Here is an 18317-nt window from a genome sequence, read left to right on the forward strand (position 1 = left end):
CAGGTCAGATTCTCACCACCAATACGGAGATCAGATCCCAATTCTTATCATTTTAACAATTCTTATACAATGACCATGCCTCAATCAGCACAGCGGCGATAGAGAATTATCTGAATGCAATCCCCTTGCCGCAAATATCTGAATCTATGAGGGAATCCATGGATGGCGAAATTACCACCCTAGAGATACTTACTGCCATAAAAAACTTAAAGGTTAGCAAGGCCCCAGGCCCCGATGGCCTAACAGCAAAATTTTATAAGCAGTTTGCACCTGTAACAGTAATCCATCTTCAAAAGGTCTTTAGCTATTTGCGCGAAGGAGTCTCTTTACTACCAGACTCCAACTTGGCAGGCATCACCGTTGTATGTAGCCAAACCCAGCCGTGACCCCTCAATATGTGGCTCATATAGACCAATATCTTTGATAAACCTAGACCTAAAAATACTAGCGGACTGTCTCAACTGCTTCATTTCTCAAATCATTCATCAAGATCAAGCAGGATTTATTCCAGGGAGAATGGCCAGCGACTATGTTCGTAAAATTTTGATTATATGGGGGGCTCACAAGAACCATATCCCGACCCTCTTACTAGCAATAGATGCCGAAAAAGCGTTCGATATGGCTATTGGCCATTCCTTTTTACAACCCTAAATAAAATGGGATTAGTGACCCACTTCCGGAACTGGTGGATTTCTCTTTATCATAATTCTAAAGCTTGTTTAAAAATAAATGGCGGGAACTCAGACACTTTCAAAGTCAAAAGGGGCACTAGACAGGGTTGCCCACTCTCGCCTACGCTTTTCGTCATTTTTCTAGAGCCCTTAGCGATAACCATAAGAAATATTCCCCTTATACCCAGCTTTCAGATAGGTGGGCCAGGACGTACACAAATGGACTAGGCTCACGTTAACTTGGTTAGGAAGGATCTCAACAATAAAAATGAATGTCCTACCCAGATTCCTTTATTTATTCCAAACTCTCCAGGTAGCAATCCCCAGTATAGTCCTGCATAATTGGCAAAATAAACTTTTTAGGTTCATTTAGAAAAGTAGACCTCCAAGGGTTGCACGAGCTACATTATATTGGCCAAAAGCTGAAGGGGGTCTAGGAGTACCTAATCTACCATGGTACTACATGGCTGCCCAGATACGCCCGATCATTGACTGGCACAACTCTAAACTCATTAAGCAATGGGTCCAGATAGAACAATTTAACGCACAAGACATGCCATTACAAGCTCTTCCCTGGCAACCTCGGCAATCAGATTCGAGGTACTTCCAGTTAAGGCCCATCCCTCTGAATGGGAGGAGCCAGGCTTAGCAAAGTCCGGGGAGGCCAACTCTCCCTGGGCTTCCTCACAGTGCTGACATAAGCAAGAATCCAGGTAAGACTATGTAGCCCTAATATGGCAAGCAGCGCACAGGGAAAGGCTCTTAAGTTTGTTTGCTGCCGGAGCCACTGGAGATGGTAACTGCATGTTCAGTCTGCTTGCATTTAAAGTTATATGCGCACAAATTTCGAATGCTTACGTGGGCCACAGTGAGATGCATGCACAACCCATGCGCCCAGCTTTACCTGTATTCCGTGCCCAGTGAGTTGTGTGCTTAAGTATGCATGTGATGCTATGCGCACAGCATGTGCGCAGCATTGTGAACAGAGCCGACATGCACTGAATGTACCAACGGTCTATGGAGGGTAATACAAAACGCACAAAGACGTGCGCAAGATAGCAATGCTGTGGCCTACGACGTAGCATGCCGCCCAAGCCTAAAGCGGGGCCTAGCTGCTCGATAGCCCACTTCCCCTTACCCCAACGGGATTGGGAATGACGTCGGTATGACGAGCTGAGCAAAGAGACCGGAGGAATTCCTACTGAAACCCCTCCAAAACGTCTCTGAATCTGAAGGCAAATCCTTCTTCCTCCCCCACCTTTTTTTTTTTTAAACTTACCTGGGCTCAACGCTTACTGGCTGTTACCGCCGTGCTTGGCTTTCCTGCACCTGCTGCCTTTCAGCTGCTTAAGCAGCAAAGTTCACGCTGGGAACCGGCTACCGGACCAAGACACACCTCTCAGATCTTGGAAACCACCTCAGGAATTCTCAACTAGGGGTGGGACCTTTAAGTATCACTGCAGGAGAGCAAGGCTCAATTTTCTCTTCAATTTAAAGGAATCATTTCTTCTTCCAAAAGGTACAGCGATCCCCAAAGGCAAAGTACATCCACATCTGCTGGGAGGTGGAGAAATACTGAAGGGTTGAGGTCACTGCATGGATGTATCTAGGGTGATGTCAGTTTTGAAATCTGACTCAGTCTCCATCTGCTGGCAGGGGAGCATAACCCATTGGTCTTGAGTCCATCCGGTTACACACTAGGAAATAACTCATTTTTAGAACAGGTTAAAAATGTGGCTATATAGCCAGTACGCTTACCCTTTGGCCTTGTGATTTTTTTTATAGTGGAGGATAATCTTATATTAATGAGTGCAGTGATCTTTTTAGTTTTAATTAATAGGCTTTGTTTCTGATGAACTACGGTTTTTGGGAGCTATTGGGTGGGGATGGAATGTGAAATGATTTGAAAGTAGTATTTTTTTTTCATTATGCTTATGCTGCATATACACAAGTATTTGGTCTTTGCTATTTTTGTTTTACAAGGAACTATCAGTGTTTTAATTGTACACATCTTTGGTCTGATTTGCAATATGGAAAGGTGGTTTATAAATTTAAACTTAAATTGTATGCCAGCAGTTTCTCTTGCCCTGCAGCTTGCTATGGCATTAGTAGTTTGTTTTAAGACTGTAATAAGCATTTTTTTTACTGGAGTAAGTGCTGGGGTTTTCCCCACCAATTTCCAAAACTAGTCAAAGCTTTTTACAGATGATCATGCGAGCAGGCATTTCCATTTGATATTCCACCTTTTCCTAGGAAAGGCACAAGGTGCATTACAAAGAAAAATTAATTGCAGTAAGTAGGGAGGGGAAGACACAAAATAAAGGAAAATATAACTGAAAAACTGTTTCTTCTTGCCCTTCAAAACATGCCGACATCACAGCCCATGCATGCTCAATGCAGTTTCCTCATTTTTTAAATTTCTAAATAAGGAACTGATGTCACTTGAGTGACACTGCATGTCGAAAAAGGAAAAATCGGGCTCACGTGTAGGGAAGTAAGGCAGCCAATTAATTCTGTGGATTGAAGTGAAGCAGGACCAAAATGCTTGATTATTTCTCTCATCACCAAATTTGCTCTTATTCAGCCTCCCAATCAACTCCTGTTCTGGCTTATAACATTACTTTTCTCTTTATTCGCCAACCTTCCCAAACAGCTATTCACTTCAAAATGGGTGAAATACATAATTCACAATTTTCGAACATACTATGCAATTACTAAATCAGAAAATACTTGAATTATTGATTTAAAAAATGTACAAAAAAAGATGTATTTGGTCTAGTGTAAATTGTAAGTATTTTAGTGACCACAGCAACCAAGATTACATCTTTTTTATCTATTTGTATTTCAGAGTTTTGTAAAACAGATTAAAATCACTTATTTAAATCAAGGCTTTGATATAAATCAATCCACTCTCAAAAAAGGCAACATTTAGAAGTCAAACTGGAGATTATGAACTGATTTATATACATCCCATTAAAACATGTACTAATACGCCTAGAAAACAGCATTAAAACCAATAATGCACAATGTGGCATCATGAATCAAAATAACCTAATGAAGGTTGACAATTTGTGAAATATAGCAACAGAACTGCCACTAATGAAACACACTTTGCAAATTATATAAGAGACCCTCAAAACATGGAACTTAAATGTGACCTTAAATAGTGATTTTGCACTTTTTTATAATCATTGCTCTCAATAAGAACCTGTCATATATACTGCCCAATGTTTTTCAAGAACGTTTTATTTGCATTTAATATTCTATAATGAAGGAGTACGTATAAGATTTCTGCAGTACCGTCCCAACTTTGACAACTTGACATGGGCCCCATGTTTCGCAGACTGCTTCAGGTATGTATGAACATTGATTGCAGTGCTCGTCTTCCAATATGTGTGTCTCGGGAGTTCATACATCAATGCTCATACACCCTTGAAGCAGCCTACAAAACACTGGACCTGTGTCAGGTTGATAAAATCGGGACAGTGCTGCACAAATCTTAATTAGGTAAGTACTTCTACAATATAGAATTTTCAATGCAAGTAAAACTTTGTTGAAAAACATTTAGACAGTATTTATAGCATGTACTTGTGACCAATAATTACAAAAAAGTGCTCCATCAGTGATAAGGTGAAAATGAAGCTCCACATTATAAGGGTCTGTATATATTTCAGATAGTATTTCATTTAGTAACAACATGGCATCAGACAAACAGAAGTGGTCAAGTAATTTTAAAAGCAAAGTCATCACTATTCACTTAACTGAAAGCAGACCCAAACACTTACTGCCATCCGTTCTGCAGTGAGCCACTCTTCCTCTTCAGGATTACCATGCCGATGGGTGTAGTAAGAGACACTAGATATCACTTTATTAACTTCATTAAGTGCGTTCATTTTACCATTGAAAGAAGAAATTTGCAACAACCTGTATCAAAAATTAAGTTCAGAAAGATTATTATAAAAGCAAACATGAATACCCAATAAAGATTGGGTCAATGTCCCATCAGAACATGTTACTTTTTTAGATATTATAAATGATTGTTCTAGGACCAGTTGCTTAATGGAACAATGAAAGGAGGAGCTATTTTAGATCTGGTCGTCAGTGGAACACAAGATCTGGTGCAAGTGGTTACTGTGGTGGGGCCTCCAAGCAATAATGATTAGAATACAATCAAATTTGACATAATCAATGAAAGGACATTAAGTAAAACTAATGCAATAGCATATAACTTTTAAAAAGGAAACTATGTAGAATGAGGAAATTAGTTTAAAAAAAACTAAAAGGAGCAACTGCTAATTTAAAGTTTGCCTGAGGCATGGACATTGCATAAACTTCATATCTTGGAAGCTCAGATAAAATGTATTCCATGCATTAAACAAGGTCAAAGAAAGAGCAAAACTACCACCAATATGGCTTGAAGCAAAAGGTTTGTGAAGGAGTTGGTTGGGGCACTAAATGTCTGAGAAATAAAAGGTGTGCTCAGGAAGGTTTAAGGAAACAGCAGAAAAACTAAATATTTTTGCCTCAATCTTTATTGAGGAAGATATTGGAAACATACCCACACCAGATTCTTTGATGGTAATGATTCCGAGCAATTAAAATATCTCTATAATAATAGAGGATGTAATAGATCAAATCGGTGCAATTAGTTTCAAAGCAATCAATGGCTTGGCCCCAAACTGCTTTAATTCATTCCTTAGACTATCATCCCTGTCATTTGCTTTGATCTTCGTTTTTTAACCTATTTATTTATTTAAAAACTTTTCTATACTGACGTTTAGTAATGTACTTTCACAACGGTTTACATTTAGGCACGAATAGGTTTGGTTTCTAGATTATCCATAGTGTGCCAACATTTACGGTTACATAGATCAATAATATACTCTAAATGAGAAGTGGGAAGAGGTTACCATTTATATGATTGTCAGGATAATCATATGTGTATACTGTTTTCATTTAATATTTGATTATGAGTAAAATAAAATAATTCTACTTTTTATATATAGGTGACTTTCAGCTGGAAGTATTTGTTGTTGTTATTCAACGCTCTCACTGTGAAATGCTTTTTTGAAAAGCCAAGTTTTTAGGCTTTTCTTGAAGAGTTTTAATTCTTTCATTAGTCTTAGTTCAAGTGGTAGTGTGTTCCATAATAATGGTCCTGCCAAAGATAGTGCTCTCTCTCTCTAACTTGGGTCAACTTTGCTGTTTTGACTGAGGGTATGGTTAGCAGTGCTTTATTGGCTGACCTGAGATTCCTTTGAGGGACATGTAATCCTAGGGCAGTGTTTAGCCAGTCAGCATTTTCATCATTTATTAGTTTATGAATTGTGCATAGTGTTTTAATTGCACTCTTTGTTCTATTGGGAGCCAATGTAAATCCGCAAGTGTTTGGGTGATATGATCTCTACTGCCTTTCCCAGTAAGTATTCTGGCAGCTGAGTTCTGTAGTATTTGCAGTGGTCTGATTGTGGTATATGGTAATCCTAGGAAAAGTGTGTTACAGTAGTCTGTGCTAGCAAATATTAGTGCTTGTAGTACTGTACGAAAGTGTTCTTGAGTTAACAGGGGTTTTAGTCTTCTAAGTACCATTAGTTTGGAATAGCCTTCTCTTACTTTTATTGATATGTGTTGCTTAAGGCTGAGTTCAGTGTCTATAATTACTCCTCGATTTCTAGCTTTATCAGTTAACTCTACTGTTTTATCATTTTTAAGTTTGATAGGATTCTGAATTTTTACAATGTTTTTTCGTTTGAGGTGTATGAATTCTGTTTTTTCTATGTTAATTACTAGTTCCATTTGGTTTAATAGTTGTTTTATTATGTCTAGGTACAACATTGCAAAGTTTAGTGTTTTCTCAATAGATTCCTCGACTGGTAGAATTAGTTGAATGTCGTCAGCATATATGTAGTGCATGATACCTAGTCCTGCCAGTACGGGGAGCATGTATATGTTAAATAGAGTCGCTGAGAGTGCTGAGCCCTGGGGGACTCCTGTTTTTAGGTCGATCTTGTCTGATATTGTGTTTTTTATCTGTACCTGGTACGATCTGTTTGAAAGATAGGATGTGAACCATTCAATTGTTTTCTTTTGTAGTCCTATTTCTTCCAGTCTTTTTAAAAGTATGTAATGGTTTACTGTGTCAAATGCTGCGGACAGATCTAGTAGTATCAAGATGTAGTGTTTTCCACTATCAAATCCACGTAGTATGTTATCTGTTAAAGAGATTAGTAATGTTTCGGTGCTACAGTGTTTTCTGAAGCCATGTTGTGATGGGTAAAGTATGTTATTGTCGTCTAGATGTTCAGCTAATTGTTTTTGTACTGCTTTTTCGATTAATTTTGCGAGCATAGGTAAGTTTGAAACCGGTCTATAGTTACTTAAAACGTTTGGGTCACTGTTTCTTTTTTTCAGAACTGGTTTGATTATTGCATTTTTCAGTGGGTCTGGCATTACTCCTTCATTGAGAGATGAATTGATTATTTTGGTTATTGTGTAGGAGGTTATATCAGTTTTTTTGTGTCTGTGGTGGGAATGGTGTCAATTATATGTGGTGCAGGGTTCAACCTTTTTATCATGGATTCTACTTCTGTTTGTTTCTATTAGATATACAGACACAAACTAGTAAGGATAGCTGAATCTAAAGTACATGTTCAGCATTGCCAGCTTCTTCTTTGGAATTCTCTTCCAAATGAGTTGCAACTAGAGACCTTGCTGGCTAGTTTTAGGAAGCAGTTGAAGACAAACATGTTCAATGAAGCCTTCTGCAACTAAGATTTGCATGTACAACAGCAGGTCAAAAGCAGTCCTCTGTTTTAATGAACCTTTACCAGTAGGCATCTAACTTCACCTGGCACTAGGTTACCATCTAGGCACTGAACAGTTTACCATCTTAATGAATCAAAGTATTTATCTGCTTTGAGCATTTTTTTGAGCCAGTCATTACAGGTCATTGTTCAGTACTGTAATTGCTTGTCCTTCAACTGTGTTTTTATATATATATTGATTTTATGTTGTAAACCACCCTGGTCAGCTTTCTGTATGTGCAGTTGATTACCTGTAGAAGGTGTTCTCCTAGGACAGCAGGATGTTGGTCCTCACATGTGGGTGACATCATCCGATGGAGCCCGGCATGGAAAACTTTTGTCAAAGTTTCTAGAAGCTTTGACCAGCAGACTAAGCATGACCAACCTGCTACTATCTGCACATCCACGCGAGGTCCCCCTTCAGTCTCGTAACATAGCAAACATATGAGCGAAAAAATAAAACAACAAACCGAAGGTGAACCCAACATTGTGGGGAGGCAGGCTGGCGGGATTCCTGAGGACCAACATCCTGCTGTCCTAGGAGAACACCTATTACAGGTAACCAATTGCGCTTTCTCCTAGGACAAGCAGGATGGTAGTCCTCACAAGTGGGTGAGTGCAAAGCTCCAGAGAACCCCACACAATCAGAGAGACTAACAGCGGCCGAACAAGATGCCAAATGGCACAACACAACTGCGGCACTGTAGGGAAGCGGGGGCCTATCTGGTTCCCACAAGGCGCACGAGCAGAGTTGGGTTCAAGACAGGAACAGATTACGCAGGACTGATTGACTGAAATGCACTGCCCTGACGAGCATCCCTGTCTATAGGCAGTAGTGGGCAGCAAATGTGTGAAGAGAACTCGAGGTTGCGGCCCAACAAATTTCAACGAAGGGGACCATCGACATGGCCATAGCCTGAACAGAGTGAGCCTTCACTCTGCCTTCAAGCTGAAGGCCTGCCTGCGCGTACCAGAAGGCGATGCAATCAGCCAGCCAATTGGACACGGTCTGCTTACCCACCGCACCCCTCCCCCAGCCTGTTGGAGTCAAAGGACAAGAAGAGCTGGGTGGCCTGCCTGTGGCTTGCCGTGCGATCCAGGTAGAACACCAAGGCCCTCTTACAGTCCAGGGTGTTTAGCGCCCGCTCCCCTGGGTAGGAATGAGGCCTTGGGAAAAAAGGTGGGCAACACGATGGACTGATTTAGGTGGAAATCAGTCACAACCTTAGGCAGAAACTTAGGATGCATATGCAAGACCACACGATCGTGGAAGAACTTCGTATATGGTGCGTATGTAACCAGAGCTTGAAGCTCACTGACTCTACGAGCTGAAATGATCACCACTAGGAATATGACTTTCCAGGTGAGGAACTTCAGGATGCAGAACTGCAGCGACTCAAAAGGAGGCCGCATGAGTCTTGCCAGGGCAACGTTGAGGTCCCAGAACACCAATGGAGGCTGCAGAGGAGGCTTCAGCTGGAGGAGACCCCACATGAAATGGCAGACTGAAGGTTGGACCGAAACGGGCGTGCCAACTCAATAATATGCGCTGACAGCACTGAGGTGCGCCCTGACAGAACTGGTCTGGAGCTCAGGCTTGGACAGGTGCCATAGGTAGTCCAGCAGCTAAGGGAGGGGGCACGAGAAAGGGTCCAGGCAATGACCCCCACATCAAATGGAAAAACGTTTCCACTTTGAGCCGTAGGACCCGGGAAACAGTCCGAGAGCTGCAACGGCAGGAGGACTACGTGCTCAACATCCAAGCCGTGAGGGCCAGTGCCTGGAGGTTCGGATGGAGCAGGGTGCCCTGATTCTGTGATATAAAATCTGGCGCCATTCCCAGCAGAATGGGCATTTGCACTGACAGGTCCTGCAGAAGCAGGAGCCAAAGCTGTCAAGGCCAAGATAGTGCCACAAGTATCATGGTCCTCCCGTTCTGCTAAAGTTTCGAGAGAATTATCGAGAGGAGCAGTAGAGAGGCCCTGCCCCCAATGAAGGGAGAAAGCATCGCAGGCCAGATAGTCGTTCCCCATCATTAGGGTGCAGAACCTGTTCATCTTGTGGTTGAGAGGGGAGGCGAAGAAGTCCACATCTGGCGTACCCCACTGGCAAAACAGATCGAACGCTACCGCTGGATTGAGAGACAACTCGTGTGGTTAGAAGGACCAGCTGAGGCAGTCTGCCAACACATTGAGGTGATCTGGCAGGTAGGTTGCCCAAAAATGTATCCCTCAAGAGAAGGCCAGTCCCAAACCTGCACCTCTTCTTGGCAGAGGAGGAACAAGCCTGTGCTGTGCTGGCTGTTGATATACCAACATCTCGACCTGGTTGCCCGTCCAGATCAGAACTGTCTTGGATGACAACTGATCTCTGAAAGCCTACAGGGCATACTAAATTGCCCGAAGTTCCAGAAAGTTTATCTGACAGCGGACTTCGGCAGCAGTCCAGATGCCTTGCGTGCGCAGGTCGTTCGTGTGGGCCCCCCATCCCTTGGGGGCCCACACGAGAGTCGCTTGGAGCGGAGTGGGCTGGAACAGGAGTCCTCAGTCCAGGTTGGAGAGGTCCTCCCACCGGGCTAGGGAGAGTCTCAGAGGGTTCATAACAGTGACTGGAGCCTCCAGATCCTGAGATGCCTGCCACCACTGGGAGTGCAAGGTCCATTGGGGGCTCTGCATGCGGAGGCAGGCCAATGGTGTTACATGAACGGAGGCCGCCATATGTCCCAACAGGTAGAGCAGAAGGCAGGCTGGCGCCCTTCAGATGTTGTGGATTAGGGTAGCCAGCGAGGTAACGGTAATTGCCCGGTCCAGAGGCAGAAAAGCTTTTGCCTGGCTCCGATGAAGTCCAGCTTTGGGGAAGGACAGAGGTGCGACCTGGGGAAGTTTATGATAAACCCCACCGTCTGCAGAGTGTGTACATTCAGGACCAGAGCTTGCAGCGCTCTGAAGCGAGAATCGCTCCTGATCAGCCAGCTGTCCAGGTTTGGGAACACATGGACCGAGCGACACCTGAGGTAGGCAGCCACCACCGCTAAGCTTTTTGTGAAGATGCAGGGGGCCAATGCTAGCCAAACAGCAGCATTTTGTACTGGTAATGTGCAGTCCCCACCATGAAGCGGAGGTACTTCCGGTGGTTGGGGACAATCGCAATATGTGCACATGCCTCCTTGAGGTCGAGGGAGCAATGCCAATCTCCTCTTCTCAGAAGCGGGATCAGCGTGCCCAGAGAGACCATCTTGAATTTTTCTCTTATGAGAAACTTGTTCAACGCCCTGGGGTCGAGAATGGGGCACAAGCCACCATTCCTCTTTGGCATGAGGAAATACCTTGAATAGAACCCTTGACCTTGCTGGGAGCAAGGGACAGGTTCCACTGCACCCTCTGCAAGGAGGGCGGAGAGGTCCGTTCGAAGAATAACCAAATGGGTGGATGAGCCCCATGATGGACATGGGAGGAGAGATCTCTGGGAGCCTGAAATGCAGACGGTACCCCTGGCGAACAATGGAGAGGACCCAGCGGTCCGATGCTATCTTTTACCAGTGACAGGCGAAGCTGAGGAGCCTGCCGCCGACTGGGGGATCCGGTGCCAGGGCTATAGCCAGCTACTTATGCTCCCTCACCACCAGACAAAAGCCCATGGTCAGGGCCTGCTGGGGAGCCAGCCGGGGCATAGGCACTCGCTGTTGGCAGGGACGACCCCTGGAGCTGGAGCATGGCGGGCGTATCTGGGCAGCCAGCAGATAATATTTCGGCTGCCAATAATGCTTTTGGGAGCCCTGCCTGGAGAATTTTCTGGCCGAGGAAGGCCCCTCCGAGGCACTAGTGGTCGGCTGCTGAAGCGTATCATGGCAGTCCTTCAGTTGTGCCACTGCATCCCAGACTTTGTCCCCAAACAGACCTGTGCAGGGGAGGTCAGCAACCCTATCCTGAACCTCCAGTCGGAGGCCCGAAGCCAAGCCATTCTCCTGGCGCCAATGCCCAAGGCGGCCAAGCACACAACCATTTTGAAAACATTTAGGTGTAACACACCTCGTGTTTACCCGCCTCCAGACCTAGCAAAGCGATGGCAGAAAGGTCTTCCTGCTGCTGCTGAGGAAGACCCTCCATGAAGTCCTGGACTCGTTTCCAGAGACTGCAGTTGTACTGGGTCATATATATTAGGAAGGCGGCAATGCAGGCAACCAGCATGGTGCCTTGAAATATTTTCCTGCCCAGGGCATCCAGCTCTCTATGCTCACACCCCAGAGGAGCGGAGGCATGGGTATGGGAACGCCAGGCCTTTTTCAAGGCTGACTCCATCACCACAGATTGGTTGGGGAGCTGTCTCCTATCGAACCCGATGGCCTGTTGCACCAGATAGGTGACATTGGCCTGTTGACGGGGGAGACAGAAATGGGGTGCTCCCACATGCAGAGGAGGAGATCTTTGAAAATCTCATGGCTTGGTACCACCATGATTTCCATAGGAGCATCGATGAACTGGAGAACTTCTAGCATCTTATGATACGCATCCTCCTCTAAGAAGTTGAAACGGGATGGCTTTGGCCATGGCCCGGAAGAACCCCGCAAAGGATAAGTCGGTGCTGCTCCTATGGAGGGGAGGGTTCCAAGAAAGGGTCGCTGGAATAGTCTGAGGATGAGTCTGTGGACTCATCACCCTAGGCCCGGGGTGGTCATGGGCGAGGTCCCGTGAGGGGTACCAGCCCTGGGCTCAGAAGGCTTCGGAGGCCTAGAGAGTGCCGGCAGCATCGACTGTTCCTTGGCCGGGAGGGGGATCACCAGCCGTGGCAATCCAAAAGGATCCGGCACAGGCTCAGGGATCCATGGGCGAGGGAACATGGTACTGGTCGTATCTTCCTCCTCGGAGGACCCGAGGATTGGGATCGCACCGGTGCAAGGCATCGGTGGCCGATGGGGCATTGAGGGCCCCCTCGGGCACCAGTTGCATTGGTAGGACGTCCAGAAGGACGTCCAAATGCTCCAGCAGAGGTGCTAACATGGATGGCGGAGGCTCAGGCACTGGTATGGGGGCCGGTGGCACCAGAAGCTCAACATTTTGTAATTCTTTGAGGACCACCGATTGCACCCTGCCGTCCAACTCCTTCTGGAAGTGCTGGGTGGTCAGGACCGATGGAGGGGGACGAGGCATCACCAGCTCTTCCTCGGGCCTCCGATTTGGACTGGTGCCCTGCACCGGTGTCGGTGGGGTACGCCTCAGGCTATTGGGAGCACTGGAGGATGGGGCCTTCGATGGCCGGCGCCGCATCGATGGCAACTCGGCAGCTGCAGATGTTGCTCCAGAACCGTGCACAGACGGTGACAAGTATTGGTATTTGCAGGATCACTTCCAGTGCTCGACCCAGTATTTCCTCGGTGCCAAGGACACCAATAATCCAGAGGTCTGGGAGACCAGGGAGATCATAGAGGATCGATCCCCTTCTCCCCGATCCTTGGAAGTACTAACTATAGGGACCCGTGAGGGGAAGCGAGTCTGTCGATTCCCCACGATCTCTGGGCATCGAAGGAACTGATGCAGGCATGGAGGACTTTGGAGTCCCAAAAATGTTTCTCCATTTTGTCGAGGTGTGCCCAACACCCTTTGGATATCATCTGGTCGCACAGACAGCACACCCCCGGACGTCATGTGAGGACCCCAGGCAAAGGATACAAACCTCGTGCGGATCCGTGATGGACATGGTCCACAGGCACTGGGGGCACCGGCAAAAACTGGTCGACACCATGAAAAAACCCCAGAGTGCGATCGATGACCGACTGACACCTTGAAGTGGGTAGTCAGGAATCAACTGCAAGTTTGAAAAAAACTGGTAGAAAACAGACCTACCATATATCAAGGGGGCACCGACCGCGAAGGGGGACCAGGGAAGATTCCGAAAAAATCTTGAATCAAGGAAAAAATCTGAGAAAAAGTTGGAGCTCCACGGACCGCAAAGCAACTGCACAGAGGAAAAAAAAGACTGAAGGGGGACCTTGCGTGGACGCACGGATAGTAGCAGGCTAGCCATGCTCAGTCTGCTGGTCAAAGCTTCTAGAAACTTTGACAGAAGTTTTCCGTGTCGGGCTCTATCGGATGATGTCACCTACATGTGACTACCACCAGGATGGTGGTAGTCACATGTAGGTGACATGTAGTCACAGGATGTAGTCACAGGATGTAGGTGACATGTAGTCACAGGATGCTTGTCCTAGGAGAAACTGTGACATTTTTGTAGGATACAAATTTTTTAAATAGACAAACTAAAGAGTAACTAATCACCCAAGCCAGATAGCATCCATCACAGAATCCTGAAATAAAACAAATATGAGATTTCAAACCTGTTGCTATTAATCTGTAAACTATCATTTAAAACAGCCACAATACCTGAAAACTGGAGGGTGGGCCAATGTGACAATTTTTTTTTATAAAGGACTCCAGGGGTGATCCAGGAAACTACAGAACGGAGAGCCTGACATCAGTGCTGGGCAAAATGGTAGAAACCACTTAAAAACAAAACCACTGGCTATATAGACAGATATGGTTTAATGGGGGAGAGTCAACATGTGTAGTAAAACACAGGTTTTATATGCACTCTTATTTCTGGTTTCACCTTAGGCCTTGTGTTTTTCCTCCAAACAAATTATTTCCTTTGAGGTGGCTGTAGGTGGTACCTGACCTTTTCACTGTAGTTGAAACTGAGATGTGGGATGCTGGCATGACTCAGAATGAGAACTGGATAGCATACATATCCCAGTATTCTTGAGAGAGCTGTAAGATTAGCATCCTGCAGTTCTTTTGGCCAGAAAGCTATTACTGGTTAGAAAGCCATTGTTAGTACTTTGTACCCTGATTGGCTCTTCAGATAGAGAACTAGCCCTGAAGATGCTAGAATTCTCTAGCAGGGAACGCAGACCGATCACTTCTGTGGTGAGACACTGCTCCAACATCAGTGGACAGCACATTTCCTGAGGCTCCTAGGTATTGATAAGTATGGTGAACAGTGTTCTTGTGGTTTCATCCTTGTTTTATCTATTCCTGTTTGCAAACGATTTTTTTCCATTCACTGTTCCCACTTTTTGTTAATAAACTCACTAATTAGTTTGCTTTGTTTGTCTTGGATTTATTAATAATCCCAGAATGTGTCTGCAGTTGGTCTGTGGGTGTATTTCTGGGAATTGTGTACTCACCCAGAAGCAAGTGTGAACCCAGTTAGAAGGCACATGCACGGGTAGACAGGCTTGAGCAGTGCTGGGCAGTACCAGCCAAGTGGTCATTTATTTATTTATTTATTTATTTAAATTTCTTATATACCGGCATTCGCGATGGGAGTCGCATCATGCCGGTTTACAAATAACAAGGTTAACTCTGAATGGTTGATAGGGTATAGTGCTGAGGCATTACCTGAAAACCTCATTTTAACAAAGGGAAGTCTTGCCTTACCAATCCTTTAGTTTTTGGTTTGTTGTTTTAAGGTGTACATAAACATGTGGATAAAGATGTGCTGTTTGATAGTATGTATTTAGATTTTCAGAGGGTATCTGACAAAGTCCCCCATGAGAGACTCCTCAGTAAATGAAAAGGTCTTGGGATAGGAGACAGTGTCCTATATTGGACTGGTAACTGGTTAAAAGACTGGAAACAGAAGATAGGACTAAATGGTCAGTTTTCCAAACAAAGCATAGTCATTAATGGAGTACCACAGGGATCAGTACTGAGATCGGTACTGTTTAACATTCATAAATGATATGGAAAAGGGATTGACAAGTAAGGTGATCAAAAGGACACGGAATTATTCAAAGTAGTTAAAACAATAGAGTGCTAGAATCTGCAGAAGGATCTTGAGAGACTGGGATTCTAAAATAATAGATGAAATTTAAATATGGAAAACTGTCAGGTGATGTACAGTGAGAAAAGATAATCCCAACTACAAGTATACAGGCAGTCACCAACCAAGAAAACTAACTCAGAGTCCTTGTGGACAGTACATATAATTCTTGGCTCAGTGTGTAGCAGCGGTCAAAAATGAAAATAGAATGTTAGGAATTATTTGGAAAGGAATGGAGAATAAAATGGAAAATATATCGCCTCTATTGATCCCTGATACAACTGACTTGAGTAGTATATGCACTTCTAAAGAACTAGAAACGGTGCAGTGGAAAGAGATAAAAATGATAAAGGGGATGCAACGGCTCTCCTATGATGAGAGGCTATGGTCTTCAAGTTGGAAAAAAGATAGCTGAGAAGGGACATGATAGAATTTTATAAAATCATGAGTGGGGTGGAACAGATAAATAAAAAAAAGACTTATTATCCTTTTCAAATAATACTAAAAATAGAGGACACTCTACAAAACTAATAACCAGCAGATTTAAAACATAATTGAAAGCACTTTTTCACTCAGCACACGAAAAGGTGTGGAATCTGTTGCCAGAGGATGTGGTGAAGGGGACTGGCATAGTGGGATTCAAAAGGTATGGACAAGTTCCTGGAAGAAAAGTCCATAAAACATTAGCCCAGTGGTCTAAGCAAAACTATTGCTTTTACTGGGAGAAAGTAACAGGGAACATTTCTTTATGGGATCTGCTGGGTACCTGCAACCCAGACTGGCTACTGTCAAGAGACAAGATGCTGTACTCAATGGAACTTGGTATGACCTATCATTGCATTTTTTTAGGTTCTTATGAATATTAACAACCATTTCTCTAAAATTAAAAAAAAAAACAGAACAAAACTCTTACCTAAGTATCATTTTTAACCTGAATATTTCTAAGTTTTTAACGGTTTCTTCTTGTCCAGGGACCCTAGAAGCTAAGTTCTTCAGAGATTTGATTATCATAGAGAGCGCATCATTTTTGGCTTCGTTCTTTGCTTCTTTTTTCAGTTCATCATCAGTTAAATTCTCTAGGAACTGTGGAACCATTTCTATAATTGGAAGGAAGTACTTCTTCACTGTATGCAGTGTTAGGAAATCATAACATTGGCCAAATGGTCTGCAAATGAGCAAACAGAAAAAGAATAGTACTGCAGGGCTGTATTTATTTATTTTATTTAGCAAATTTTCTATGCCATCATTCAGACGTACCATCACAACGGGTTACATATTTAAAAGAATACATAGTTATGAAATAAAATACAAAATAATATTAAAGTTGAGAGTAAAATACAAATTTTTTAGCATAAGAATCTTAAGTAAAATGTCACATAAAAATTAAATATCAAAAGCCAAGGTAAAATAAAAGGTAGATAAAATAAAAGAATAAGTATAAAACTAGCAGCAGGGAAAAGGGATAGGTAGTTTGCAGGCTAGTCTTAAACAGCTCCATTATAAGCCGTACTTTCATTTATTCGTGTAATGTTATGGCATGTGCTATTTTCAGCAAGAAAGGTTAACAAACAAATTCCACCTTCGATGATGCTTCTAAAATAAAAGACCTTATCAAATAAGGGCACAATCCAGCACTTACTAAATAGTGTCATCCTTTTTGTACCCGCAGCAAAAATCGAACCAATCTAGACAAACTTTTCAAAGCCCCCGGTCTTGCATACAAATCTGACAGTACAGAGTAGCTTATATACTTTTAAACTCTGAACTTGCTATTCTTGATTGGATGTACTAAAGTAGTAATACCCTGTATTTATCCCATACTTTCAGTATCTCAATTCAAGAAAGCATGGGATAAATACAAAGGATCTCTAAGGAAGCGATAGAAATTATAATGCTAAATTAATTGGGCGGATGGGCAGACTAGATGGGCCATATGGTCTTTTTCTGCTGTCATGTTTCTAATTTGGATCTTAAATGTGCATCAAGCAGACTGCACAATCTAACATTTGTTTGGATCAAGCCCTTGCTGAGTAACATTAAGAAAATTAAGTGAAGTGCTGTTTTAGGGGGAAGGGGTATTACTACTTTGTACATATAGAGACTTCTGAAGTACCAAATCATAATAGCTCTTTAAAAAAAAAAAAAAAAAAAAAACCAACTCCACACACAAAACAAAAACAAAACACTTACTTGATGAGTGCTGCGATTATTTGAACATTTAATGCTGAGCCATTCATAAAGCGATCATGCAGGATCTGAAACCCGTTTAATGTGCCGAATTTGTTGATGAGATCTACTAGCCAACCCTAAAAAATAAGAAAATATCAGTAAATTCTTCAGTAATAGTAAAACTAAAAGACAAACTTTTATAGTACAATAAAAGTAAGCAGATGGCTATGAAAGCTCTACAAATAAAAATATATAATTGAGTTTTTCTTTGAGCCCTTAGTGTGAAAGGTGAAGGAAGATGTCCACAGGTAACGGCTTTTTTTTTTTTTGTTTAACCAAGACATTTTTCCTAGCTCCTATTATATTATTGGCATTCTGTGAGCTACTGCTACCAGTACAAAACAAAAAAAACATTCATGGTGACTAAAAACCATGAAACAAGCTTAATTCAGGGTACCATTGGGGAAGGTCCTCTATTTTCTGCAGCACATCATGAGTAAATTCTCTAATATTGATCTCCTTCCAGAGATGCCCATTTCTGACAGCCTTTCCTTAGTCACTCCTTTGCCTTCTTCTATCCCCAGGTTTTACAAAAAGTGCTAGAAAAAGCTTTATGCTGATGCAGATTTCTATCAGGGCCAACTTTCAACTTACTTATGAAACTTTCTGTTGCCAGAAAAATTACACACAAGTTTTGTGGTGTCAGAGAAACAGGTGCGCATGCCCAACTAGATCAGGAGCAGCGAGATGATGCCCATTCAAACAGAGGCCACATACTTCTTCCAGTGCCTCAGAACTTATATGTATAAACTGACTAGCACCAGAAAGTTGTGTGTTTAAGCTGAAAAAGCACATG

General features: G+C 43.3%; 1 protein-coding gene across 1 annotated transcript in view; it reads right to left on the bottom strand.

Annotated features, from left to right (window-relative positions):
- The window catches only part of USP9X (ubiquitin specific peptidase 9 X-linked), a 723495-nt gene that overhangs the window by 549874 nt on the left and 155304 nt on the right, over positions 1-18317 (bottom strand). Inside the window, 3 exon segments of the mRNA XM_029603145.1 lie at positions 4457-4595; positions 16206-16457; positions 17483-17598. Coding sequence (XP_029459005.1) covers positions 4457-4595; positions 16206-16457; positions 17483-17598 — 507 coding nt within the window.

This window comes from Rhinatrema bivittatum, chromosome 5 (assembly GCF_901001135.1).
Source record: "Rhinatrema bivittatum chromosome 5, aRhiBiv1.1, whole genome shotgun sequence".
In the NCBI taxonomy this organism is placed as follows: Eukaryota; Metazoa; Chordata; class Amphibia; order Gymnophiona; family Rhinatrematidae; genus Rhinatrema; species Rhinatrema bivittatum.